At 38.9% G+C, this 27,869-nt stretch overlaps 1 protein-coding gene across 1 annotated transcript in view; it reads left to right on the top strand.

Moving 5' to 3' along the window:
- The window catches only part of LOC135216930 (cadherin-99C-like), a 175,642-nt gene that overhangs the window by 122,353 nt on the left and 25,420 nt on the right, over positions 1-27,869 (top strand). The window contains exons 6-26 of the mRNA XM_064252476.1: positions 1,163-1,220; positions 1,925-2,091; positions 2,568-2,806; positions 3,017-3,146; positions 3,735-3,935; positions 4,314-4,451; positions 5,700-5,852; positions 6,174-6,338; positions 6,958-7,110; positions 7,734-7,874; positions 7,996-8,151; positions 8,931-9,059; positions 9,872-10,072; positions 11,468-11,620; positions 11,746-11,907; positions 13,317-13,433; positions 13,931-14,180; positions 16,209-16,357; positions 16,661-16,798; positions 18,094-18,315; positions 18,657-18,765. Of these exons, the coding sequence (XP_064108546.1) occupies positions 1,163-1,220; positions 1,925-2,091; positions 2,568-2,806; positions 3,017-3,146; positions 3,735-3,935; positions 4,314-4,451; positions 5,700-5,852; positions 6,174-6,338; positions 6,958-7,110; positions 7,734-7,874; positions 7,996-8,151; positions 8,931-9,059; positions 9,872-10,072; positions 11,468-11,620; positions 11,746-11,907; positions 13,317-13,433; positions 13,931-14,180; positions 16,209-16,357; positions 16,661-16,798; positions 18,094-18,315; positions 18,657-18,765 (3,331 nt within the window). The remainder of the gene's footprint in view (positions 1-1,162; positions 1,221-1,924; positions 2,092-2,567; positions 2,807-3,016; positions 3,147-3,734; positions 3,936-4,313; positions 4,452-5,699; positions 5,853-6,173; positions 6,339-6,957; positions 7,111-7,733; positions 7,875-7,995; positions 8,152-8,930; positions 9,060-9,871; positions 10,073-11,467; positions 11,621-11,745; positions 11,908-13,316; positions 13,434-13,930; positions 14,181-16,208; positions 16,358-16,660; positions 16,799-18,093; positions 18,316-18,656; positions 18,766-27,869) is intronic.

The following is a 27,869-nucleotide window of genomic DNA, read 5'->3' as shown; positions in this document are numbered from 1 at the left end:
CTATCCAATCAGCCAACAGAGATGCTATAAGTTCATATCGATTCTGACCTTACAAATCACCCTCGATCTCGGTGCTTTCGTAATTAGAATCGATATGAAACCCCCCCGTCTACCATGTTAGCCAATTCGAGCGTTTGAACAGTACTTAGCCTTTTGTTATGAATAATTATCACATCGAACCGTGATCCATTTATATATCAATTCAAGCTACAAATGTCCTTTAATATCTAAATTCACTTTATCTCCCAAATGATATATTTTCATATATGTACCAAAGGGGATTTTTTTAGTTGATAATAATTTCGTCCCCCCATGGGATCGAACCACCGTCCAAGTGGACGGGGACGAAATCAGGACAGTCATGTAATATATGTATATATATGTATATATATACAATATATAAATATATACATTATATATATATATATATTATATTTTATATATATATATATATATATATATATATAGTATGTATGTATGTAGTATGTAGTATGTATGTATGTATGTATGTATGTATTGGTTATGTATGTATGTATGTATTGTATGTATGTATGTATGTATGTATGTATGTATGTATTATGTATGTATGTATATATATATATATATATATATTATATAGATATATATATATATATATATATATATATATATATATATATATATATATATATATATATATATATATATAATATATATATTGGTACTCTTTTGCTGACATATAGAGCATTCAAAAGAAACAGAAATAGCTGATATATGTAATAAACAACAGATGACTTGTAAATATGCACTTTGGAGGCAAAAGTAGTACTACATCTTCCGCAGTAACATTGCCTTTCGCAACAGGAGAAACTTACGTTTATTGCTCGTAACTTTTTTTTGTTTAATTATAATGGTATTAGTATGAAGCATTTAAGGTTCACATCAGAAGAGGACAAGATTACCCTTAACATTTACTGGCATCTGGTATCGTCCACAACCACGACTTTGCACAAAATGGAAAATGTAAGAAAGATAATTAGATTAAAAGTCAAACGTCTGTGCACGTCGTGTTCTAGGTATATACTTGATATTTTGGCAGAACTGTTGCACAGAGAGGCAGAAAATAAATAGGTGAATGCATAGGAAAAAGAGTATTGTGTAATTATGCCTCGATTGCTTCCAGATAACGCCAGTAGGAACGACGGTCTTCAAAAACGTGTTGGCAGATGACATTGATGCAGGTATGTCAGTGATATTATTCCTATTTCCTTTGTTAGAGATTATTTTTATTTTTAATATTTTATTTATTTATATTTTGCTATTGAACTTAGGGAGCTCTTCAATTTTGTATCATCTTCAGATGCTGGTAGTTGTCGCAGTAGCATCATCTGTGCATTTGAAAAGAAATAGAATCTGTAATATTTCAAAAGAAGTTATTTGAAATGGTTCGCAACCTTTGTTTCTCCCGTGAGGGGAACCGAAATTACTGGATGCAGTTAGAGATTAAGTGAGGTATGGTTTAGTCACAAAAATAACTCGTAATTAATGGCGATAATTAGGATGACAGTTATTACGGTAATTATTCAGTGTTCATTAAAGATTTTTGTATAAAGAATTTCTCCTTGAAGCAATTAAGGATCCGGTTTGCTTTGTAATTCTATCAGGGTAAAAGATTTTGCAATACATGAAAAAAACAAACATCAGATTCGATTTTTAAAATGAAACTTTGCAACATGAAACAATTTCATCCAAGTTTCGTCGTTTTGAAAATTGTGGATAGGAATTTTGGCAGAAGAGAGTCAGTCCATTTCACAGACAGGTTCGAGACGTCACGTCTCCTCCTCAGTGTGGAGAATATACTCTTCCTCAAGTTTGTTTTCTTCTTCCTTCTTACGATTATAGGCAAAAACTCACTTATACTCATAAATGCTCTCATTATCCGCAGGTGTAAATGGCCAGGTAGATTACAGCATCATACCAGGTAACACGAATCCGGAGAGCGATGGGTACGGCTTCTTCGGCATCACTCTCCCTCACCAAGGCCTCGTCAGCATCAACAGATCCCTTGACTATGAGAGAACACCTGTCTACTACGTCACCATCCAAGCTATGGTAGGTGTTTAAAAATTCCTTCAAAATGGACTGAATATAGATTACTGACTTCTTTCATATACATTTGACGACGTTTACCTTCAGAAGCCTTCAAGCTATGAGCCAATTGATTGTAATGCTACGAACTGGATGATCGTTTTTATCCATCAATGTAACGAGTATTTTTGCCCGAACGATGAGGGCTTTACTGTAACTTCACTGTAGGCATTACTTAAGGATCATTGCACCATCCATGGGTGCCTAGCTGCAACCTCTTTCATTCCCTTTACTGTACCTTTGTTCATAGTATTTTTTTTTACCCTCTCCTAACAATTGTTTCATAGTGCAGCTGCGAGATTTTCCGTCTGTTACACCTTTTAAACCTTTTTACCGTCAATTCCCCTTTCAGCGCTGAATGACCTCAAAGGTACCATCGCTTGGCCTAAATCCTATAATCTGTAATAATAACCATAACCAAACCAACTTTTCGTTCCAAGGACCGAGCGGCAACAGCGGGACAGCGGCTCAGCAGCACTGCCACGCTCACGGTGAATGTCGCGGACAGCGACGATCAAGATCCCGTCTTTGAGTATGCATCTTGCGCTCGCGTGGGCACCATTTGCGCTAACCCTGAGTACCATACGTCCGTCACCTCAGGAGAAGTTTCTGGTGTTCTTGGAATTCAGCCCGAGAGAATTCATGCAATGGATTTGGATTCTTTGGCATCTCCTATAAGGTATGAATTATTCAGACTCCTTTTTTAAAAAAAATTTTTCTGGTGAACTTGGTTCGATGTTCTGAATTAAATGGCTAGAAAAATCTTTAATGATCAAATTTAGCTGTTGCAGGAGCAGGTAAAAAAAAGTACACAAAGCTAGCATTGTTTTGGAACATGGTTTCACCTTCAAAATTCCTGAGAAGTCTTCTTCTTTTATTTTTTAAACAGATATTCCTTCATGTCAGGACGTCCAGCAACTTATGATCGATACTTTGCAATAAATACTAGAACTGGAGCAGTTACGCATATCGCAGCGATTGACAGAGCTGTCACCAAAAAATTTGAAATTGTCTTGAAGGTTTGTTTCCCTTTCTTTATTGTTACTGTGATTTTTCTCTGGAAATATTTTGTAGATAGTTCCATTGAACCTACTTATTCTGCCTGATAGTCACTCTTTATATATCAGTACAGAAGTTTTGTAATTTCAGCTCTTGCATCAGGCTCCCAGTACTTGCAATAAAAAAATTAAGTAGTGCTTGTTACTGAAAAGTGACTCTGTATCAAGTAATTGAGCTGGATTGCTAACCTAATCAATTAAGTCACTGCACATGGTAACCCCACAATACTGAATGTGGTCTTGATTGATCTCATTCATAATTCTTGATAGATTCAGACACACGCAAAATTAGAGTTGATGTGTTACAAAATATTGAAATTGTTCTCAGAATGTAGTTCCATATTAATTATTTTTGTGCAAACAATTTCGTTAACTTATTTCTTGTCAAATAATGGTCTTGGGCAAACTTTAGTTTCTGTATGAATTGTTACCTTTTTTTTTATACAGTGTTGCAGTTATATTTTCAAGAATTTCCTCTTCTTAACTATTTTAATCCTTTTTTTTTTACTGACACTTAACACTTTTTTTTCTCCATTTTGTACCCAAAAGGCTGAAGAAGAAAGTGAAGCAAAGAGATTTGCAACTGCCAAGTTGATCATAGATGTAATGAGTGTTGACTCCTCCCCACCTATGGTCACTGCCACCTCCTATACTGGGAATGTTGATGAAAATGCAGCTCCTGGAACACCAGTATATGATGACTATCCTGATCCTCGGCCCATTATGCTGACTGTGTCAGACCCTGATCTTGTAAGCATACATAATATTTTAAAACAATTTCTTTATGTTCTTAAAATTAAGCCTGGAAATATTTAAGATTCAGTTGAGATGGAAGAAGGTTGCACCTTTTAGTTAAGTATTGTTCAAACTATGTATTAGGCTGAATTAATTATGACCCTTGAGGAATTATAAAAATTTTTTAGCCAGATATTTACTAATGTTACTGAAGAAGAAATTTAATTTTGCTGTATCTGAAAGTGTTACCAGTGAACATTGTGTGGAAGGCTGTTCAGGATAAAAATGATATTCATTACAAATTTAACCAACACATAAAATTGCTTTGAATTTACAGCTAATAGGGATGAGTAGATGAAATAGTGTTTGTAATTCTGTTTCCACTATTTCCAGATGGAGACTGATGATAAACCAGTTTATTCTTGGGAATTGACTACAACAGCTTTCCGTGTGGCACCAGATGGGCGACTAGTTGTTGCAGAGAGCAGCCTTGATAGAGATCCTCCTAATCCTGGATTATATACTTTTCAGGTGAAACTCAGTCACATTGAAAATGGCCTGATGTGTCTCATAAAACTGATGACACATTTTACAGTATAGAATTAACATCTGCGCATGATGATACTGCATTGTAATTCAGTATTTTCCAAGGCCTTTTGTCCTTGGTATTTCCAGTTTCTCCATGTACGTAATATCTTTTTGTGGCAAGCAGTGATAGGTTAGCAATACGTAATGGCTTTATACATTAGACATGTCAACCATTAAAGGAAATGTAACTTAAGCTCCAATGAGTTGAACTTGACCCTTTCTTCTTGTAGCCATCATGACTTTATTCTCAGCCAAGTCATGCTTGGGAATCTGAAACACAAAACAGGCCTTTTGACCAAGAGAGAGATGCCCTTTTTGAGGCATAAGCATTTGGTCTTAGAAACATCACCTAAAATAAAGTTGTATCATAGAAGTCAAATTACTTTGACTGAATCATCAGGCGTGAATGTACAGTACGTATAAGCATATCCTCTGCCCCATGTGAGTCTTAGATTATTCTAATTATTGTGTATGATTACTTTGGGAAGTACTATTACTTTAATTCTTTTATAGAAGCTTAAAGAGAGAACAAGTGACTATGCACTGTATCCTGTTTTGGGAATCAGGACACGTTACTTGATTTTTGGCACAAATAGGTCACTTATTTTTAAGGATATATAGGCTGCTGGCTCAAAACTACTAGGTTATAACCAAAATCTATAGATAAGCTAAGACTGAATAGTATGTATATTGGCTATGAACACCTCCCTTTCAGAAAGTGAACAAGCACACAGGAATCATATTGCTACCTGTGAAATTTTACCTTCTGAAGAGCTTAGATGTTTAGTGGGTTGTAGTCTTGCTCAATAGAGTAATTAGAACTTCTCATTTCTCACAATTTCAGAACGTTTTTGTTTAGACTTAACAAGAGTCAATTTATAGGTTATCAGTGTAGTAGAAAGGCAAGGATTTTTACTCTTAAGAGTAAAAAGAAAACTTGCCCAACTACTAAATTGACAATGTTTAATATTTACTCAGGGAAAAACACTTTGCTAACTATAAAACTGATAACTTTTAAACTGATAAGTAAACCAAAGGCCTTCACATTTCATGGGAGAAGACATTTTGCCATTTCCATTTTATGTGTTTTTTTGCTATAATGGTTCTCTCATTTAAGAAAATAAGGCAAAAAATTGACCTTGATATGGCTAACTTGAATGTGCACCACTGATGATTTTAAATCTTTTTCAGATAGTGGCACGAGAGACCAAAGGCAATAAGGCTGCTAGTGCACCTATCACTCTCACTGTTGTATTGAATGATGTCAATGACAATGAACCAAGACTACCTGTATATCCACCAATATCTGTTCAAGCTGGTTCAGCCTTCAGGAATATTGCTAAGGTAAATTTATTTAAATATTAATAGGATTGATTTATCTGAAAAGTTTATATCTATTATGCTGACTTGGAATACAGTGAGTATGATTTTTTTTATATAAGTAATTCAAAAGGAATGAATTAAAGAATCTTATTTGCAGTTTTGTTGTTTGGTATGTACGTACTAGGATACATCATAGCCTATAGAAAGAGCAGGGTATCTACCACATTTTAATACTAAGTAACGAATAAAACTGTTACTCGTTGAATTTCAGGTTCAAATAATGTGAAATTGACAGTATGATTTACAGTGTTAATTTTGTTTATTATTGGTTAATTTTGATAGATTACTGCTAAGGACAATGATGCTGGAAAAAATGCCGAGATTGAATACAGTATCTACCAAGTTTCCAAGAATGGGAAGGACAAGTTCACTATTAATGGCACTACTGGTGAATTGGCCCTTGTTGGTGAAGTAGATGCAGGAGCACAGTATTCAGTTACAGTCAGGGTAAGTGAATTTTCCTGGAATTTCTAGAAAAGTGTATTTCCATTTTAGATTCTCCATTTGACTTGTTTTTTAAGAATTTCCTTTGCAAAAAATGTATAATTATTAAGTCCATCTGTAAGCAGTGTTGTTTTGCATTTTTTGGGTCTCATCTGATTCCCGTGTGAAGAGGCTAAAGAATTTACCAGAAAGCATTATAAGTGGTAATGTATTTCTATTGAACTGGGCCTAATGAATTCTCCACTTTCTCTATGAAAATGAGGAAACATAATTATATACTCTATTAAGTGCTAAGAAAATTTGGTATTTTTAAATACTCCTTGTATTGTATATCCTTTTTAATGCTTTTCATTGCCTTTAGTTGCCTGACCACTTCTTTATGTAGCAACTTGAACATGGTTGTGAAACAATCTTGATATCTTTGTATTTGGTATAGATTAGAATTAGCATGTCATATTCTTATTTCGTGTTAGTAGAGTTTATATTTTCCTTCCTCAAAGTAATTTCTGCATTGTAGTTTTTCAAATTGCTCACATTTTATTCTACAGAATTCTAAAATTCTTTCACAGTAATAGATTAATTTTGCTAATAGCCTTTCATTTTTGTTTCTCTTGTTCTGTAGGCTACTGATAAAGGAGGATTGTATAGTCAAAGTATTATTGATGTCATAGTTAACAGAGGACCGAACAAAGGAGGCCCAGTATTCACTCTTCCTCGTTACTCTGCATCCGTTAGTGAAGGAACCCCACCGAATTCTGTTATTTTAACTTTGTCGGTAAGTTCTCGAAAAAGAAGAAAAGAAAACTTTTCTGTTTGGGTATGAAGTTTTGTAAAATAATTAATATGTTTGACGTATTTGTCATATCTGTGACTTATAGGAGGAAAGCATGTGTAGGTACATGTAATATGTAGAGATGATTTTATGATACAGTACTATGAAATAAAACCCATCGAAATATAATCACAGTATAGGAACTTAAATTACTGAAAATTTCCATGATCAGGTCAAGCTGGTGTACAGTATAAGGTGTAAGACCATTCTGAAAATTATTAAAAACTTCCAATGTCTTTTTTTCCATTATGTATATAAAATTGACTTGATAGGATTATGATAATTTATTTTATTTTCATGTATTTTGCCTGTGAATTAAATAATACTTTTAAGTTCTGGTTGTAGTATATGTCTATGGGGACAGTGTTATCTGTTGCACCTAAGAGGCATGAGTATTTAAGACATCTTAACTGTATGTCTTCCTTGAATAAGCAAAATCTCTGGTGATAATAAAGATCTTTCAACTTGTGATTGGATATTTGCCTTTCTTTTTAACCCTAAATGATCTTCAGGCCAGATTTATGATTTTTGGGCTATTTAAAAATATTTTATTTACTTTTTTCCAGGCCATAGACCCAGAAGGAGATCAATCTCGTTTCTCATTAGTTAATGGCAATGAACTCCGCCACTTTGATATTGGAGAAACTTCAGGGATGCTCCGTCTAATTGATAAGTTAGACAGAGAAAGTTTAGATGCATACTCATTGGTTAGTGAAATTATTCTCTTGAAAGTATATTCTGTTATCTGCTTATATTGTATTATTCTATCTTCTAATTAATCATAATAATATTAAATTTTTGTGTTTCTGTTTGGAAATTCATTTGTAGGTTGTGAAAGCAGAAGATCCAGAAGGCTTGGCAAACACAGCTACAGTTAGTATAACAGTGGGAGATATCAATGACCAAACCCCAGAATTTTTAGGTCTTCCCTATTCCTTTAGAGTGAATGAAGGCCAAGAAAATGCTGTGGTTGGTACTGTAAAGGTTAGTGTTGTCTTTATATAAATTTAAGTAATCATGTTACTTCTCTATCATACGTTAGGTACGAATAGATTATTTCATTCTGTTACCTTAATCTCATTGTTTCATTGACTGTAAACTGCTACCCAGTTTCCTCTATGCCTTTCCTAGGTCAGTATTTGGACCCAGTCTTCTGTTGATCCTTCCTTTACAGAAAGAAGCCACCTTTCTGTTATATTAATCCGCCAACTTCTAGATCAGCCCTGAACTCTGAGCAACCCATCTTCCTCAAGTGGGTTTGCAATGGTCAGTTTAGGTACAGAAGCACCTTGCATAATTACTTTAGCCCAGTTTAAGAGTTGATATGTAAATAACTTGCCTCCATGGTTACTTATTAGATATTTAACTTCTGTAAGGTAATACTTTATGGTCATACAAATAAAAACAAAAATTATGTATTGTAGATCGAAAACTTTGTCTTGAACCGAAACACTATCTTTCTCCTCTTATTGGGGTAGAATCATCAGTGTTTTGTATGTTCCTAAAGTAAAAATTCCTCCTATTTTTAGGTTATGACTCATAAGGTGAGAATTTATGATAATATGCATTTATAGAGATTACAGTACCTACCTATAATTTGATTTGATGTAAACATACAAACTTTGTTGTGATTTAAAAAAAAATTATATGTTAATCTACAGAAATTTTCTTTTTATGTATATGTAATTTGATGTGTGGTCTTGAAGTGCTTGGAGTTGGGCTTGTCAGTTCTGATAAACTCTTGACTCGTAAAATATTTTTAGGCTGAGGATGGTGACGAGGGAATACGGGGTGAAGTTTTCTATTATGTTCCTGAAGATTCTCCATTCACTATTGCAAGTGATACAGGGGAAATAAGAACTAAGCAGGCTCTTAACTATGAGAAGGAGCAGGTATGTTGAGTGTAATGATGTACTATGTTGTTGTATGTTTGTAGTCTTTATATCTTATAAGTTAGTCCTTGAGTAAATCTCAGTAATGCATATTCACTACAATGGAATAAGTAACTGATTTTTTTTATAAATGCTTCTATAGATTAGTGCCAGTTAACCTGGTCCAGCTGTTAGGCTAATATCTTTATGTATTTTACTTTCTTCTTTTTTAATGAATCTAATTCATTGGTATATTCTTTTCTGTTGGATATTTGAATGGCAGTACGTATTCATGATTTTTCATTTTAAATTTGCGGAGAGTAAATTGATTACAACACTTCTCATTTTCAGTGTTTTCCTTGATGTATCTTTGCTGCTTCAGTGTGGTTTTACAGGTCAAGTACAATTTAGCTAATTGTAGTCATTGTCATTACTGGAATTTGGGGCACCCCTGCTCAGCAGAACTGTAGGTTATACCCGTACAAAGGACCAAGGAAACTGGTTGCAAGTTTTCTTTTTGGGAGGAAAATATTTTATCAGAATTTTACTTTCTTTTGCTTAAGAATCAGTTAGATATCCAGATTTTCAGGGTATTTGTTCAGTGAAGTAGCTGACTAAATGAACGTTACCCCCATTTACAAAGGAAGGGTTGCTGTACAGTGAGAAGAAAAATTCATAGTTCTTGGTGTCAGGCAGATCACAAAGTATCAGCATTTATGGTTTCATTCAATTAGATAATCGAGAAGGTTCATTTTTCCCAGCATTATATTCCATTGTGGTTTATTGATAGTATGTTCCTGAAAGAGTATTGATAACTTTAACATTTTTATCAGGTACACTATTTAGTTGTAACAGCTAAAGACGGTGCAACTGATCCTCACATAGCTACAGCTACAGTAACTGTTCTTGTGAGTGATGTTGGAGATGAACCACCAGTCTTTTCTCAACAAGTCTACGAAGCCTCTGTTGCTGAAAATTTACCTGATGCACTGCTAGCCATAGTGTCTGCAACTGATCCAGATACTATACCAGAGGTAAGGAAAATAAGTTCTCAGTATGTTGACATTTTCACACTAGTATTCCTACAGTAGTTAGTTTTATCCCTCATTTTGAAACTCATTCAAAACTATGAAATTGTCTTTCTGCTTAAACTATCTGCAAATTCTGTTGCCAGTGAAAAATGCATTGTTTGTCCTTTTAATTTTTAATATAAAAGTGATGAAGTCAGAACCTGTCTGCTGCCTTTTCCTCATTGAATTTATCTTTCCAAGTTGAAGCATGGCTCCACAGAACAGCCAAACTGTTTTGAATACATTTTATATGTGCTAGTACCTTTTCCTGTGATAATCTGTCCTTGAGTTATCACCTAGTTAGTTTGGCAGTCATTTTAAGTATCGCCATTAGAATAACTGATGATGCTGTGGAGTCAATTTCCATTTTGCATTTCAAGCTGTCAGTACTTTTAGTACATCACTGAATGAAGCCTTGACATATATAGTGTCTCTTGTGTCTTTCCCTTCCTTCCTTGTTATTCTTGATCAAATTCCAAATCCTGTAGTATTAAAATTCAGTTGTGTTTTCTTTTTATTATTGCTACCCTAGTAATGGAACTGCCCTTTATTTCAGTTTCTGTCAAATTTATATTCATTTTACCTTTGTTATATTGATTGTGATTATTCAAAATTATTGATGACTGATGCCCTCTCAGTGATTTTGATCTTTTTTTTTTTATGTTATTAGACTAGAATGTTCCATATCTCTTATTGTCAGTTTCGTGGTGTATTGTCTTTGAAGTATGTGTATATATATATACATAAGGGATTTTGACGTAGGAAAAATCTATTTCTGGGCGAGGAAGCCGTGTCGCCTGGTGAAATAGGTTCCTTCAGCACTATTTCTAAGGTAAGATATTGCTAAAATACCAGAGAACTGCTAAATTGGACCTGCCAGAATATTCCAGCTCGCTCACCTTCACATAAAAGGTGTCGGTATAGATCTGGGGCGAGTGAAACTCACTACCACGGCACCCACTCCAATTAGCCTCTCCTACATCAAAACCCCCAAGAGTTATATTAATTTACCATAAATTTGATAGTGCTTTGTCTTAGGTCTCCACATTAAGAAATGGCGGTTATTTAACCACTCATTATGGAAGATAGTTGCCTGAGGATAAAAAATGCCATAAGATGATACTGGAGCATTAGTGTTATTAATAAAGTCAGACTTACTTTAATAATAAGAAATACTGTAGTGTCTGTGTCTTTCAAGTTTACATACTTATGCAAGAGACCACCAAACGATAATTATTTTTATGACACAAAATTTGATTGTTGTAGGGCTTCCAAGTATTGGTAATATTTCTTATGTTTTGCTGGCATAATTCATGAAAATTCCTAGTTGCTCTTCTGAATCATTCATATCTTTTTCAGATAACTTATGTTTTGGTGAATGGTAGTTCCCTGTTGTTCAATATAGATCCAGAGAGTGGCCGTGTTACTACAGCCCGTGGATTGGACTATGAAGTACAGTCACAGCACACTATCGTCATTGGAACCCTTGAAAATCCAAGTGGTGGTCCTCAGGTAAATTGAACACTTTTTCTGTCAATATGTCATGTTTATTTTTTATTGGTAGTAAAATGAAAGCCATGATTATATTTTTGTTTTTACCAAGGTTGTGTTTTAATAATGTTCTTTTGAAATTTTAGGCAACTTGTTCTGTTCTAGTAACAGTAGAAGATGTTAATGACAACCCTCCAGTATTCAACGATCAGTTACTCTCTTTTACAATACCTGAGGCAAAACCACCTGGGTCATTAATTGCTACTGTCACTGCTGTAGATAGTGATGGTACCAAGCCTAACAATATGGTAAGTATACTACTTTATATTTATTATCCACATATGATATTACTTTATATTCTTATTCTTCAAACATTGTGCAAGTCTCTCTCTCTCTCTCTCTCTCTCTCTCTCTCTCTCTCTCTCTCTCTCTCTCTCTCTCTCTCTCTCTCTCTCTCTCTCTCTCTCTCTCTCAGCTGATGAATAAATGAATGTCCTTTGGTCACATCCCATGGAGTTGGTTCCCAGAATATGGCTACAGTATTAGACAAGTAAACAGAAAAGGAAGTGTTTCGTAGTTGGTAAGGAAAAGCTGAAATTTTAACCATAAGGTCAGTTGTAAAGAATACTTGTAGAATTCAAGCTTGGAAGGAACTCTGTTCTTTGAGAGAGTGGGCTAAAACTAAGTAATTTTGAAGTCAGATCGAAACCACTCTTTATTTTAAAAGACAAAGAAGTCTAAGTAAAGACACTCAAGGATCTTTCTTCTCAAGTGTTGAGAAACCTTTCCAGCTCACTGTGATAAGTTATGAAGATGCAAGACCAAAGAAAGGTTTGGTATTAAATGCCCTGTTTGAGGCTGATGTATCATATCAAAAAGAAGTTGGACAACTAATAATTAACTTCCACTCCTCTTTCTGTAGAACAGACTCCATTACTGGGTCTAGAAGACAACTAATTGCCTGTATGTCTCAAATGTAGTCCCATCCATTCCAATGGAAATTTAGAATTTTCAGATTCTGGTAAGAAAAGGGAATTATGGTTGGTGGAGTAGCTTAGTTATTTTGGAGCTTCTTGGAGAAATCTGTCAGGAAGATGCGAATCATGCTTCATGTTTAGAATGCACAGATTCCAAGATCTTTGGTCTATTTAGGCACCCAAGGTTGGTCATAAAGTAAGCCAGTTGCTACCTCCTTGCAATCATTTGGCCATGTATGAAATTGAACTAGTAGTCAATATGAGGAAGAATTCAGGTCACATGTTGAATCCTTGTTTAGCTCAATAGTTTCTTCCTAGAATTTGCAAGCAGCAGCAACTTTTTGGCTAATTGGTTACAAAGCCTCTGTTTCTAAGATGTTTAGACTGATCATTTTGTTAGAATTAATGAATTACATAGATATTTTCTTTAATCTATGAAGTACTTATTCCTTTTAATCTTATTACGGTTACTGTACTCTCTTTAGTTGTAGTAATGTTTAGTTTTCGCTTGGTTTGTTGTTATTGGTTGTTATTGTTTACATGATTTCAAAGTATCCTCTTTTTAAAAATATGACTCTCTGTCCTTGAGACACCCAAGTATACAGTATTAATGGATCCAACATCATGGTTTTATAGAAGAGAGAAGAGTCAGTATTACATTCAAGTCATAATCAGTATACCTTGTCATTATTGTTTTATGTAATGTTTTTCTGGATTACTAATTTGATTTATATTTGTAGGTCGAGTATGAATTGACTGGTTTCGATAATGCACTTGAGTATTTTGAAGTTAATAAAGAATCAGGTGATATCACCATAAAAGCTGATCTCCAAACTGAACCAGAATCTGATTTCACAGTGAGTATATATTCTATTATCAAAGTTTTGACATTTATGTACTTTCTTTAAAACTGGTCATCATTAAATTTTCCAAGAATGTTTTACATTATGCAGTTTGTTGATATTTTTAGTGATGTGTCAAGAGTAGTTTGTAGAAGCCACTTTATTTAAAAATTTCATTCTTTATGTTAAACACTGTTATTTGAATGATTGTTTAGCTGCCTTATTTAGTTGACTTATATTTTTTTGTCAAGCTAAGTAATTTTTGTTATAAGATGTGATAATATAGGACATTGCTTACCATATTCTAGAGTATAAATGGCTGCTATGAAGTCAGTTCATGAATAGTGAAGTATTCTTTGTGAAAATAATAAGATAATGGTATATTTTATAGGCATTGTTGTTCATTTACAACTTGTGTTATTGAATGTAAAGAAAAGGATGAATGTTGATTCTTTTACATTAATCTGTTTGTATAACTGCCATAATTTATTCATTTATCAATTACATTTCAGCTACAATTAGTAGCACGAGATGGTGGTGAACCGCAGCTTGAAACTACATCAACAGTTTCAGTATTCGTTGAACGTCCAATTCCAGAAGAAACAAGTGAAGAGTTATATGCTTCATTTTCCAGTGATAAATTCACTGCTGCAGTTTCTGAAGAGCTGGAAGTAGGCATGCTTGTTAAAAAATTGACAGTCCTCAACAAGCCAGATATTCAGAGACACCTACGCTGTGAAATCACAGAAGGCAATGACTTAGGTAGGGTATAAAGCTGTTAAAGGAAAGAGAAATATACAACTAAAGGATAAATAAACATTAAGCTTGCTAAAACCATACAGGTAAGTCATGCTCCCTTATTTTAAGATGTGCCCTAGATAGAAGGTAATGATATTGCCTTTCCTGAAGCCAGTTAGATCATTACATGCTGAGCAAATGGCAAACAAGGGAGAATTGACCAAAATATTCTCTCTAAAGTTAAAGAGATGATGGATATCCTTGTTTGGGATTTTTATTGTACAGTTCAAAGAAAATTTCTAAAAATCCTGCAGTTTATGATACTAAAGAAAGCTAGAAAGAAATCACATTAGATGTCAATAGTCATTGTAGGTGAGAATGTAGAAGACTGAAATTCAATTTCAAACCTAATTTTGTTTTATGCATACAGGGGAACAGTTTTACATGGCTTTCTGCTTTAATTTAAGTTTACATACAGAATATTGTTAGCAAAAATGATGATCTTGCTACATAAGGTAATTGAGAACCCTTTGGTAAGAGCAAGACTCTCCATCTCTCATGTAGCTCCACATGCATGAAGCTTTGCCATAGAAGAGAGGCAGCAATGCCTTAGCATAGGGAAGAGAAAGTGAGACTTCACCACATGGCAGTAGTTTGTATGTATAAAATATAATTTTCATCTAACCTGAGATTTCTCATTTGTTGTGGGTTCATGTTATATACGGTAGTACCAACTTTTACCTTGCTAGGTATAGCTAGAGGTTTAGCTAGGGCACTGGCAAATTGTCCAGAAACAAGGTGTTGGCTATCCAGCAAACAGGAAACATTGAAATCAAGAATGATATATCTGTCTGGGAAGCTTACATACTGAGGAAGGTAATGGGCCATAAAATGGTAGGGTGAATGGAAGGGAAAGGTTAGCTGACTACCAGGTTTTGAAGTATGGGTTATGTGATGATGATAATGCAGCTGTCTTAAGTGTTTGGTAGCTACAGAAGTTTGAAGGAAGAGTTTATAGATAAGCCTATTAGAGACATGGTCATTCAAGAGGAAAAAGCATATGAGGGTTATTCTTTCATACTTTAAGTTTTGGAGGAAACTCGGTTCTAATGATTTCATAAGATCAGTCTTAAAACTGCAAAAGAAGACTGTAAGATAGAGCAGTGCTAGTTGCAAAATCTTGACAGCTTAAGATTACAGGGATTGTTAGGGTTGGAGCGGGTATCTTGCAGCTATGTCATAAAAGCCCTTCTTTTTGAAGGCAGAATGTTTGCAGGGTCTCAAGTTTTAGGTAAAATAGGTTGATATAAGGCTGCCAAAAGAAATTAAGCCAAAATGAGAAAGCCCTAGAGACTTGAGGTTTGTTTTTTGGGGGATGAAGTTCTGATTGGAACAGTGGGTAGGTATTGAGATTTATTACCCCCTTATCTAACATGGATGTCATGAGACTAAACCTAGAAACAGTGAAATATTCCAAGTCATTTCAGTAGTTCATAATGGCATGAACCTTTCATGCTGCTGGGTATGGGGAGTGTAATTATTTTAAATGACATTTCAAACAGGTCCACATAAGAGGTTCTCAAATCATAGGGTAAAGAGACATGACATATATACTATCACTGAGTAGTCTCCTAGAAGTCTACAAAGGCAAGACCTGAAATGCTTACAAAATAAGCAAACTATCTTCACCTTCTCCCCAAAGGAGATTATTAAAAGCTGAATTGCAGAGTTTGAGGACTGAGTTCCTCAAGTTCCTTAGGTAAGCAGTTGTCATGTTAGAAATCATAGTACTACCTATGTAACTTGATATTTGAACATGGAAAGCTGTCAGAATCAAAAGGGCCCTTTTTGATATCCAGTAGATTATCATATCTTTCCTTTGACTTTGGAATGAAATGTCCAAGATATGAGAGGACTGCAAATGTGTGTTATGTACACAATGCATTTGCAAGTGATGTGAAAAATGGTATCAGTTGATTGCCAAGTTCTGTACTATATTTAAAAATTTTATAATGTTGAGTAGTTTATTAATGTAGATTAAATATTTTACAGGAATATTTGAAATGGATGTCACTGCTGAGAGGCATTGTGCTATAAAGCTTAAAACGCCTCTTGATTATGAGTCCAGAAGCAACTATTCTTTGACTGTTTTGTTAAAGTCCCCATCAGCCCCATCAAATATAACAAATAGAATTGCGAAGGTAAGCATTATACTTATGACAACAGTAAATTGTTGGTAGCTGGGAGCTCTGTATATTAGTTGAGTTTACCATATTACATTTCAATAATAAAAGTAGTGCAGCTTCCCAGAATTGTGGTTAATATATGTAGAAAACCTTAGAAAGTTGTAGAAATATGTACATACATAAGCACCATGTGATATGGACTTTGAAAGATAAGAAACTGTACATCTTTCAGTGGCTTGAAAAGAATTGCAGAAGATGTCTCTTAGAGAAGTACGTTGATGCTGAATTTAATTATTTTTAATCTTACCATTTAAACAGGTAGATATCAGTGTGACAGATGAAAATGACAACAAGCCAGAAATATTTGCTGATTCCCCATACAATAATCGTACTCATGGATATTTTGCCTTTATATCTGAGGATTCTCCTGTTAATACACAAGTAATAAGGTTCAAGGTGAGTTTTCCCTTTTTATGCAAAAGAACCTTTTATGAGTCGAGGAGTGGCAGACTGCTGGGCCATTTTGTTTTTTGTAAAGAAACTAGGCATTAAAGGATTGGTGCTATATCCGAAATATCTAAAGTTCTAAACATGTAAAGTTCATCAATGACTGTTATCCAATGACTGACTTTGTTCCTAAAGTGGGACTTTTAGTCTTGAAGCAATAGGATATTAGCACATTATGTAGGCCAGTCCTTGAAGTTTATTCTTCACTTAACCCCTGTTATAAACCAAGTTAACTGACCATGTATTCAGTAGCCAAACTGGGTGGCAAAGTATAATTTTCTGACTACAAGAAAAATATTTCTATTACTGATGTCTGATAGTTTATAGTCACTGCAAACTGAATTCCTTAATGATCATCATTTGTTATCATGTGGTGGTCAAAAGACAGAACCCACTTCAGAAGATTTTGTCACAGAATCCTGTGAATCGTCACCCTTAAACATATTAACATTTATGTATTGCAAGTCTTCATATCTAGACAAATGGTTCACTGAGATATCATTACCCCATCTTTCCTGAGCAACCTAGCTGTAAACCCTTTTGGATGCTTTTCGTGCCTCATCTGTTATCAGATGAAAATGTCAAAACTTATTAATTTCAGCTAATATGGCTTTCAATTGAAGTATGATAGTAATAACTGAAATATATTTTTGTCTCTGGCTAGGTATTTTATTTTAAGAGTGTACCTATAACCGAGATATGTGAATCAATTCTACTTATGAAAAAATTAATATTTTTGGGAGTTTTAAAATATTTTTTTATTTCTTATAGTCATCTCATATTACTTATGGATGGCATCTGCATATTTTAAAGGCAATGTTTTCAAAGCATATAATTTTCATACATTTTAATGTTTATGGATAATAAGTTAGTTTACTCTCTCTTGTATCATTCATTTTCATTAAAAGAATTACTTAATTTTAGTGAAAAGTTTGTTATAAAGATGTTATTGCTTTTTTTTGTATGAACTCTTTACTTAATTGTTTTTTTAGATTAAGGTTTAGTGAAATTTGTCATTGTAGTCAAGAATCGGTTTAGTACCAATTTAGTGATGAAGGTGTAGTTTGGTGTGTGCAAAAAAGGTTTAGAAGTTGCTTTTAAAAGTTTTCCTAAGGTCATGAGGATTATAATGGAAGAATTTATTCAGTCTTTGGAGGCAAGTTCTTCAGCGTTGAGAATAATTTGACCTGCATCTGAATACTTAACTGTGAAATGAGAGGTTAATATAAGTTGGCTTTTCACAGGCAGAGGACAAGGACTCTTTCAGTAACACGATTCACTATGAACTGGTTCCAGAGAGTAATCGTGGACGCTATTTTCGAATTGATTCTACCGGTCGCATCAAAACAGATCGGGAACTATCGGGAGTACCCTCAGAGCTGCTTCCATTCAATTTGACTGTTATAGCCAAGGATAGCCCTCACAACAGCTCTTCTGTCTCACTCACTACCTCAGCCTCAGTTACTGTAAGTCTTTAGTGACATGTATTTCATGTTCCAGAAGTAGACCTTACATTCAGTGGTGTTAAGAAATTTAAGAGGTAGTATTTGTTTCATGTTCTGAGCTCACTGACTCTCTTAGAGAGATTTTTAGACAAAATTTGAGTTGTACTTGTTTCTCCTTTTCTGTAATATTTTGTCCATTGAATTTTTTCATATCTTCAATTATCACCAACATATGGGAAAATCCTTTAAATGATGTATTCAGTATAAATAATATGAATCTAGATGATGACATTTTTTATAAATAACATATGTATTGTGATGCTGGGAACTTGCTGGGCAATTAATGTTGCATTAAATTTCAGGTTAATGTGGTTGGAGAAAATCATCACATAGTGTTAGTCATTGATGAATCTCCTGAAAAAGTAAAAGGCAGACAAGAAGATCTTGCAAAAGTTATTCAGGAAGATTCAAGTAAGTTTTTCATTTAAAATTATTTTTTTTGCTTCTAATGCAATTCTAGGAGTTAATCAGTTTGATTGCTGCTCAGGATTAATATTACATTTCTTTGCTTCTGACTGGTACTATTTAGTAATTTATTTGTTTTTGCAAGCCTCAGCATGCATGTTCACAAGATTTTACTCCTTCAGTAAGGAATCAAACTTCAGAGACAGAATTCTTAATGCAACTGCTTCAGAAAATACAAGTCATTAGTTGGTTGGATAATAATCATTCATTCACTTAGTCAGTTTTGTGCTCCCCTATGAAATTATAAAGATGGAACTTTAGAACTGCTAAACCTCAAATATTAAAAATAAAATTGGATTTCACTCATGAACTTTGTAACATTACTCTTGATGGAGAATCAAATCCATAGTTGTGCATGTGTATTCATATATTTAAGAATAAATCTGTACAGGAAACTTTTGGGAAACTATTTTAACAGTTTCCTGAAAGCTTGCTGTACAGATTTATTTTTAAATACATATATGTATATATGCTTAAATGTGGATTTGTTTCACCATTTCAAGACTCATGCTACTATGAGTATTTTTTTATATAGATCTTTATATTCTATACTTAACTCTGGTACCCATACTGTCCAAAAATAATGATTAAGCCAGAAGGAAGATAGCATTATATGTGTTGACATATATTGTACTTTTATTATACAAAAACAATCTGCTAGAGAAAGTTTAAGTGAGCTGTCTAGCCTAGCGTTCCACATTTATTGCTGATTTTATCATTCTGTCCTGCACTTTATCACATTTGGCCATTTTGAGTATCACTACTGTTTGTTATTTGCTATGATTTTTTACTGGATATTTTGATGTGTACATGGTGTTCCATGTTGTGAACTGGTAAACAGTTACTTAGTAGAATGTTCTAGATATCAAGAGTAATCCATTTCTCTGCTGCTTCTTATGATTATTAGTCATTCATTTTCTCTTATTTGCCTTTTCTTAATATGGTAAAGTTTAAAAAAAGGATTTGTTCCGACACGGCATACAAACCTTCGGTCCTTTTACAATAGGAAGGTACTAGCGGCAGCTGGATAGGTCGTAAGCTTTCGAACAAGGGGTTCGGTAGTTAACTGCTTGTCCGACAGGCGCGCGCGCGCGACTGGGAGGTAAACAAATCACTTTTGCTTTCGGCCTGCTGGCGTGTAGACTTATATCGTCGCTCTCTGCCCGCTTCATCGTCGTTGCTTTCGCATGGTTGTGTTTTTCTTTTTCTATTTATCTAGTGAAACTGAATTGTAAGTACAATCATTTCATATTTATTTCCATTGAATTCAATTGCGAATTAAAGGATCTTGGTTTCTCCACGCCCTTCGATTACCCGAGTGCCGGGTCTGAAGGGCGTAAGTGCGGGAATTCATTTTCCCCTGAAATGATCCTCGTATATATTTTGGTTGGAAATGTGTAGATGAAAATCGTAAGTAAGTGCCCTTTTCATTTATATTTTTTTTTGACCTGCATGCTCGTTGCTGAGCGAATGCGCTCGGCACGAAAACTTATTCTGTATGGAAGTGAATCGCAGTAACAGTATTCTTTTTCATTTTCATATATTTATTTTGATTGTAGCAATACTCATTTTGGATCAGTTTCCGATCTTACCCGGAAATTGATCCTTTCCCCTTTTTATTTGAATGAAGTGAAATCGCAAGTGCAGTTCTTTTTCATTTTCATATTTTATTGAGATTGCATCATTTACTTGGATCAATGTTTCCGCTATTTCCCGGGAATTGATCCTTCCCCTTTTTATTTGTATGAAGTGAAATCGCAAGCGCAGTATTCTTTTTCATTTTCATATATATTTTGATTGCATCAATTCATTATGGATCAAGGTTTCCGTTCATAATCGGGAATGGATCCTTTTACCCTTGCGCTCGGTACCGAGGGCGCAAATGCGCTCGATCCGAGCCCTTATTCATTGTGAAGTGAATCGTAATGCAAGATTCTTTTTCATTTTATTCCTTTTATTATTGATTGCATCAATATTTATTTGGTTCAAGTTCCGCTCAGTCAGGGAATTGATCCTTATGCCCTTGCATTCGGGCCGAGGGCACGATTGCATTCGGGCTCTTATTATTATTGTTGGGTACATGGGTGCTGTGCGGGGGTGGGGAACGAGAACCCCCCCCCGCTCAGCTCCCACAGATGGCCCTTCCCCTTGGGGGGGGAGGTTATCTGCGTTCTTCTCCTCGCCCGATCCGTCGAGCGCAGGGGAGGGCGCTCGGTGCCCGATGTACAATTGTATTCGGGGTCTTCCACTCGTTCGGTGTAGGGCTCACCCCCCCCGCGCGAGGGGACTTCCCCCCCACTAATCGCTACTACTGTTATTTCCGCAGGTGCTACTGCCACGAGGGTGGACCTTGGTGAGGTATGGGCGTCCTTCCATTTGCAGGGCGTGCTAGTGTCCAGGGGCTGCGGTTCTATGTCTGGGCCTACTGCGGTCACCCATGGAGTGGTAACCACGCTCCAGGTGACGACGTCCCTCCTCACCTGGTGTACTCGCCTCACGTGGTAACAGTCTTGCCTACAGCCGCTGTGAAGTGCCGCCGCCGCTCGTGGTTGCCGCGCTGCCGCGACCACACTTCCGCTGCCCTAGAGCTCGCCCCTGGACCTGCCGCCGGTACCAGGATGTTGCTGGCTGCTGCTCCACTTCCTGTGTTTCCGGTGCTGCCTGCCGTACCTGCCGATTCTGGGCTGACTGTCCATGCAGTTGCTGCGCTGGCTGTCCCTGCCGTTGCTGCGCTGGCTGTCCCTGCCGTTGCTGCGCTGGCTGTCCCTACCGATGCTGTGCTGGCTGTGCCTGCTGTTCCTGAGATGCCCATACCTGCTGACGTCGTCCCTGTTCGTGGTGGTACTACCCCAGACTATGGTCTGTCTGTACAGGTGCGTCCGGGCCCTGTGGCTTCGGCTACAGCAGCCCCGGCTCCTCCCTGGATGGCAGATCTTACGTCTGTCCTGAGGAAGCTGACGAAGAAGAGGAGGAAGGTGTCGTCGTCGTCGTCTTCATCTTCTTCATCGTCGTCGGCTGCCGCTCTTCCCCTTCGACTTCTAAGGCTTCACAGCGAGGAAGAGGAAGGTTGCCTCCTCCCTCCTAAGAAGTCTCCCTCGGGAGCTTCTCGGGACCCGTCTCACCTCGGTGGGACGGGAGGGTTCCTTCCGCTGGTCCTCCTGCTCCTTCGGGAGCGGGGCCCGTCTCTTCTTCCGCAAGGAAGAAGACTACGGGGACCAGAGGGGTACCGGCTAACACCGGTACTTCTTCGCCTGGTGTCAGTGGTTCTGCCACTGCATCAGGGTTCCGTCTCGGCCTCTCGTTCGCGGGAGGTACCGAGTGTACGGTCGCCTACCAGCGACCGTGCAGCCAGGAACCAGACCTCTGAGCTCGCTCAGCGTCAGGTTCACGGCACGGGGCGGAAGACTGGTGACAGCCGCTCACGCGACTCTCGCCAGACCAGCTCTCGCTCTCGCGGCGACCAGCTGGCTACCCGGGGACGTGACGGTCCACGACCGGCCACGGCTGAGGCTGGGAAGAGGTCCCCCCGTTCGCCGGTGCCAGCCACGGCTGGAACCAGCGACGTGACGTGCCGTGAGGACAAGCACCGTCTCACTGTGACAGTGGAGCCTGCAGGTCGCCTGACCGTCGCTCTCACAGAGAGCGATCGGGTACGGCAACCACCGCACCAGCTCTTCTGACACTCGAGATCGGGGCCGCTTTGCTCAGTCCAGCCGTTCTCCACAGCGAGACGGTTCGACCAGGCCTGCAGCTCGATCGCCACCGCGGGTTGACGATCGCCTGCAGCCCTCCAAGCCTGCTGGTTCTGCCAGCGAGCGAGGAGGGAGCGTCAGGTCTGCCTCTCCCGTACCTTCAACCTCCTCGGGTTACACCGGGAGGAGCGAGGTATTGAGGAGTGATCGTGAGGGGTGCGCCCCTCATGATCCCACCACGACGCCCTACGTGCCAGGCACGGTTCTTGGACCGGCCAGGACGTATGCGCAAGTGGATGGAGAAGACCGAGAGGGCTGTCGCTGTTCCCCCTTCTTAGGAGGAAGGTTCTCGGAATATGCTCTTGTTCGAAGGGCTTAACGGTCCCACTCTGCAAGATGCTGTGACTTCCGAGATCCAGAGGAACTTTGCCGAGGTTATGGCGCTGATTCGTCAGCACAACGACCTCGGGGAAGGATCGCCGCTCCCACCAGCAGAGCCACGTCTCGGCTCGAGTCGTTTTGGAGCCCGAGAGGGAACCCAAAATCGACGGTGGGTCTGCCGCGATCGGAGCTTGTCGACTGTGTTGAACCAGGTAGTCTCTCGTCTCCGGACAAGAAGGCTCTCTCAGTTCTGGCCGTCGAACAAGCTACTTCACCTCCTTCATACTGCGACAGAGGCGTTTCTACGTGTCTTCGGACACCGTATTTGAATACCCCTTCGATCCTCCTGAGAGGTTTCGACCTCGACGAGGACTGGAATGAGTCGGAGGACGGTATCGGCTCTCTCCTGTCAGGTGTCGATCAGCCCCACCCAGACGACGTTCACAGTGGCGGCAGACCCTTACCTACAGTATGAGTTCGTAACCCTCCTCGGGAAAACGTTTTCTCCTGACGATACGTTTTCCCAGGCTCTGAGAGGCCATCGCCGTAAGGCGATGGCTGCTCCTTTTCTTCTCCAACTGCTAGTTCCGCTGGGAAGGCGAGCCAGTATCCAATTCCTCCCCCATTCCCTCTCTCCTTACGGCTATGAGGGAAAGGGGAGGGATCCTACAGAGATTTCTCTGTAAGATCCCACGTTAGGGGCTGCGCTACCGGGGGGACCTTCGGGTCCTACCTGACGTAAGCCCCGGTCGTTGAGGAGGGATCCTGCCCCTTTCTCGATTTCTACGGGAATCGAGAGGACCACCAGCCGATATCGTTTGACGAATTCGGTGGGGGGTTTCGCAGAGTGCTTAGAATTCTACGGAATTTCTAGCGCACTCAGAGTGTTCGAGTTTTTTACGATCTCCAAACACTTAGGCGAGACCACGGTCCAAAGTGAGCGAGAATCCCCGATAATTGTTACACGATAATCGGGAACCTCGCTTATGCTCGAATTCCTGTAATTTCTAGCATTTGGAAGAAGACTGCTGCTGAAAGAAGAGTAATCTCACAGTAGGCCGATTAACCTGGAATAGAGAAGAACGGACGGGAACTTCCAGTTTGGCTTGAACTATCGTCTTCGGTATTCTGTTCACCATTGAAGCTTTCCTTTGGGAAAGACTTCTCCTTCACTCTCTTGACTAGAGAACGAAGGCGGTCGATCTCCAATCCTTATTCTCATTCCTCGAGAGGAAAAGAATTTAGGATGGAGGTCGTTGGTAGCAGGAAACCTACAAAATACTACGTATATTACCCTCGCGACATGATTCTTTTAACAGTTGAATTGTCCGGGGGATAGGCGCATACCGTAGTTAACTCTACGGTTTGTGACCAAGACGAATTGTATCTTAATTGAACTGCAACTCGGGGTTGCCTGCAACCTCCCAGCAGTTATCAGTTTCGATTTTAGATACTTGGTATTGTCACGACAACACCAAATCAGCTTTTTGTATTTACCGAATCCGTTTCGGTTAAATATAATTGCTCGAGCGTATTCTTTATGCTCGATGGTTCTAGCCGAACGCATTCCTTCGTGGAATAATGGATTACCTGGCAACTCAGGATGACGAGTCACCGAGAGCTACTGCGTATTGAACTGCCTGATAGCAGCTCAGTATCAGCTAGGTCTCGGAGATGCACGGTCGTTACGTCTCTCTCTCCCCTGGTTTGATTGACTACCGAACCGTATCTCTGCCCAACAATCATGGACTTAGGTCTCTGATTAACGGGGATTCTCGCAATAATGAAGGACCATCTACTGCTGTGAGCTGCTCGATTTCATCGCCTTCGACATTGCGAGAATTTTCAACAGAGATATCTCTTGGACTCTCTCAATCTTTCTGTTACCGCATGGTAACAGAAGTCTGTACTAGTCTTCCGCTGCATCGCACAGCGATAATGCGAATGATTTTTGCAGACATCCGAGTTTGTCTTCAAAATATCTCTTATTCGTAGGTGTGCAATTATTCATTGCTCGCCCCGAATTAACAGATATGTCAGAAGACATCGCCTACTCTCCGACCTGACAGCTCTACTTCCAAATGTTCAGCCCATGAGAAGCAGTTCTTCAGGCAGTATTTCCCTGTCTTCATTACTGAAAAGCGCTCCGCTTTTATTGCACTACGATCCTCACCGGACAGCAATGAATAGCGGTTAGCGTTCTCAGTCTTTGTAGCACAGGTTCAGAATCTTGAGAATCCTTCTCTCGGTTCAGCCGTGAAGACGTAGGTTGCTTTTTCTGTACACCTTCGTCTTCAACGACACATAGTGTTGTTTCTCCTTAGCTGAGAATCAACTATACTATGAGATATCTTGCCATCAGGGACCTCGGTCTCTAGAAGGCAATTGACTTTCGCCTGTTGGGCACATGCCTTAAGAGAATCATCACCTCGCCTTCTGGCATCGGTGACGAACAAATTATTTGTTTAGTCTCTTGGCATAACCCTTTTAAGGCGGGAAGGTCACGTGGGATCTTGCTCGGGTGCTTGGACAACTTGCCTCCTACCGAACGCAGTCAGTCGGCAGCTGTCAGAGCGCCCAAGTCTGTTACGAACTTCGCTGTGGACTTAGTTTGGTTGTTCCATAAGTCTTTTCTTCGTCCTAACGGCTTGTCACAGTACCCATACCATCGACACCCACCATTGAGTGTAGGTGTCCTATCCACTACCGAGAAGAACTTCACTGCATGGGGATAGGAGAATGTGAGACACTTCGCTGCAGACGAATAGACCAGTATGGGTACAGGACATCACCGAAGTCGAGAAGAGGGATAGGTCATACGACCATTCCCTTCTTTTCCTCTGAGGTAATTGCATGACTTTTCCTGCGAAGTCAAGCATCCAGGGGATGGGGATTCGTGACGCTCGATTTCGTACCGACTTCGTAGCGAAGACTCAGAACCCTTGGTTCCTGACGATCGGTTAGAGTCCTTCACAATCCCCTCCCTAATGGCGGCTTCACCGCCTTCGATGCGAAGGAGATGCTGCTTTGTCCTGTGAAAGCGCGACCGCGCTTTCCTGAAGAAACTCGACATCCCAGGCTGAGTGTTGAAGACTCTTCGTCAGCACCAAGATGACCTAGAAGTACACTCCCCTCCGAGTTACAACAAGAACTTCTCCGTGGCGCAGGTACTGAAGGCAGGGGTCTGGTACAACCAGACCACTGGCACCTCCTTCTACCTTTTGGATATTGCCCACAGGTCCTTGGATCGTTTTCCTTGGGGGGACCCGTGGTGGGCTGCTCAACACGTTGTGTAGCTAACCAGACCCTAGCAGGCTGAACAGCATCGAGTCCTGGTGTGACTGTAAGAATAGATAAGTGAATGAGAGAGTGACTGGCTTCTCTTCCTATCTTTTTCTCCCCCTTTACCTGTGGGTAGAGGGATACGGTCATCACCTTGCTGGATAAGGACGAGATGCCGGTGAGCTACTCGACAGAGCCCCATCCTATCCCTTTCACTAGGGATGGGAGCGAATATTCCACCACTTCCTTCCTAACAAAGGGGGGGAAGTGGATGCCAACAAGAGACAAACCATAACTTTATGTTTGCCTCTTGCAAATAGGAACTTGTTCTTGTTTGCTGTACGAAGAGATACGCTTGCCTCTCTCTTAGTACTTGGTCCAGAGGTCTGACCATTGATCCTGCGGTGCACACCCCGATCAATCGGACGAGGCTTGGATCTCCTGCGCTCTTACGACCAGCGGGCAGGCATTGCAAGGTTGGGCGAACACCAGTCTGTTCACAAAAGACTCAGATTCCTCCCACCAAGAAGTGAGTCTTCCTATTGTAAAAGGACCGAAGGTTTGTATGCCGTGTCGGAACAAATGACAATTTGTCCAAAATTGCATTTTTCCTAACTATACAAACCTGAGGTCCTTTTACACATAGTCCCACCTCATGCCACCCCTCACTCTGCAGTTTTTGCTTGGGCCAAAAGCAAAAGTGATTTGTTTACCTCCCAGTCGCGCGCGCGCGCGCCTGTTGGACAAGCAGTTTAACTACCGAACCCTTGTTCGAAAGCTTACGAAACCTATCCAGCTGCCGCTAGTACCTTCCTATTGTAAAAGGACCTCAGGTTTGTATAGTTAGGAAAAATGCAATTTTGGACAAATTGTCATTTTGGCGTAGGAAAAATCTATTTCTGGGCGATTGGTTCGTGTTGCCCAGCGAAATAAACCTTTAGTTCATTATTTCTTAGGTAATTGATCTAACAAATACCAGAAAATAAACAAAATAAAGAAGAGGTCAGTATAACTGACTCGCTCACCCAAATAAAAGAAGGGCGTCGGTATGAACACTAGGGCGAGTGAGACCACTACCACGAACTTCTTGTCATTTAGAAATTTCCCACAACAAAATCCCTCAAGGAGAGAGCCGACCCACAGAACGGGGCAGCAACTACTACTACTACAACCCATGCCAAGGTGACTGCCGCGCCTCTGGTGGCCATCCTTTATGTTAGCAGGCCAAGAGACACACGCGTTTCTTTTGCTCTTGTTTTTTGTGCTTTCTTCGCGTATTTTTCGCCACCATGGAACGTTCGGCTATCGCAGCGGCTAAGTTAAGTATTCCAAAAGGTTCCTATTTAGTTCGTTCCTTCCTCGAGCCTGTGTTTGCCGTTTTTTAGGTATAAATACAGGTTCCCGGTCGGAAGCATGGCGGCATTGTTCTGCCTCATGGCGGGTTGGTTCTCGGTCTCCCATACCTGGAACTTTTCCCTTATTTGTACAGAATCTTCTCAATTCTTTTTCTTATCTTTTTCTCGTCAGCATGTAGCTGGTGTATTAAGTTTCCTAAGGATATGTAAAGATTTTCATTTGTCTTAGGTTTATTCCTCTAACGTGTCGACAGCGCACAGGCAGTCACCTATGAGAGTATACAGTAAAGTGAATTAAGATACGTTTTACAAATATTTATAGCATGCAAGGTCGTGTACA

Source organism: Macrobrachium nipponense, chromosome 6, assembly GCF_015104395.2.
Source record: "Macrobrachium nipponense isolate FS-2020 chromosome 6, ASM1510439v2, whole genome shotgun sequence".
In the NCBI taxonomy this organism is placed as follows: domain Eukaryota; kingdom Metazoa; phylum Arthropoda; class Malacostraca; order Decapoda; family Palaemonidae; genus Macrobrachium; species Macrobrachium nipponense.
The sequence above is the reverse complement of the archived record's forward strand: the minus strand, read 5'-3'. Positions and strand labels throughout refer to the sequence as shown.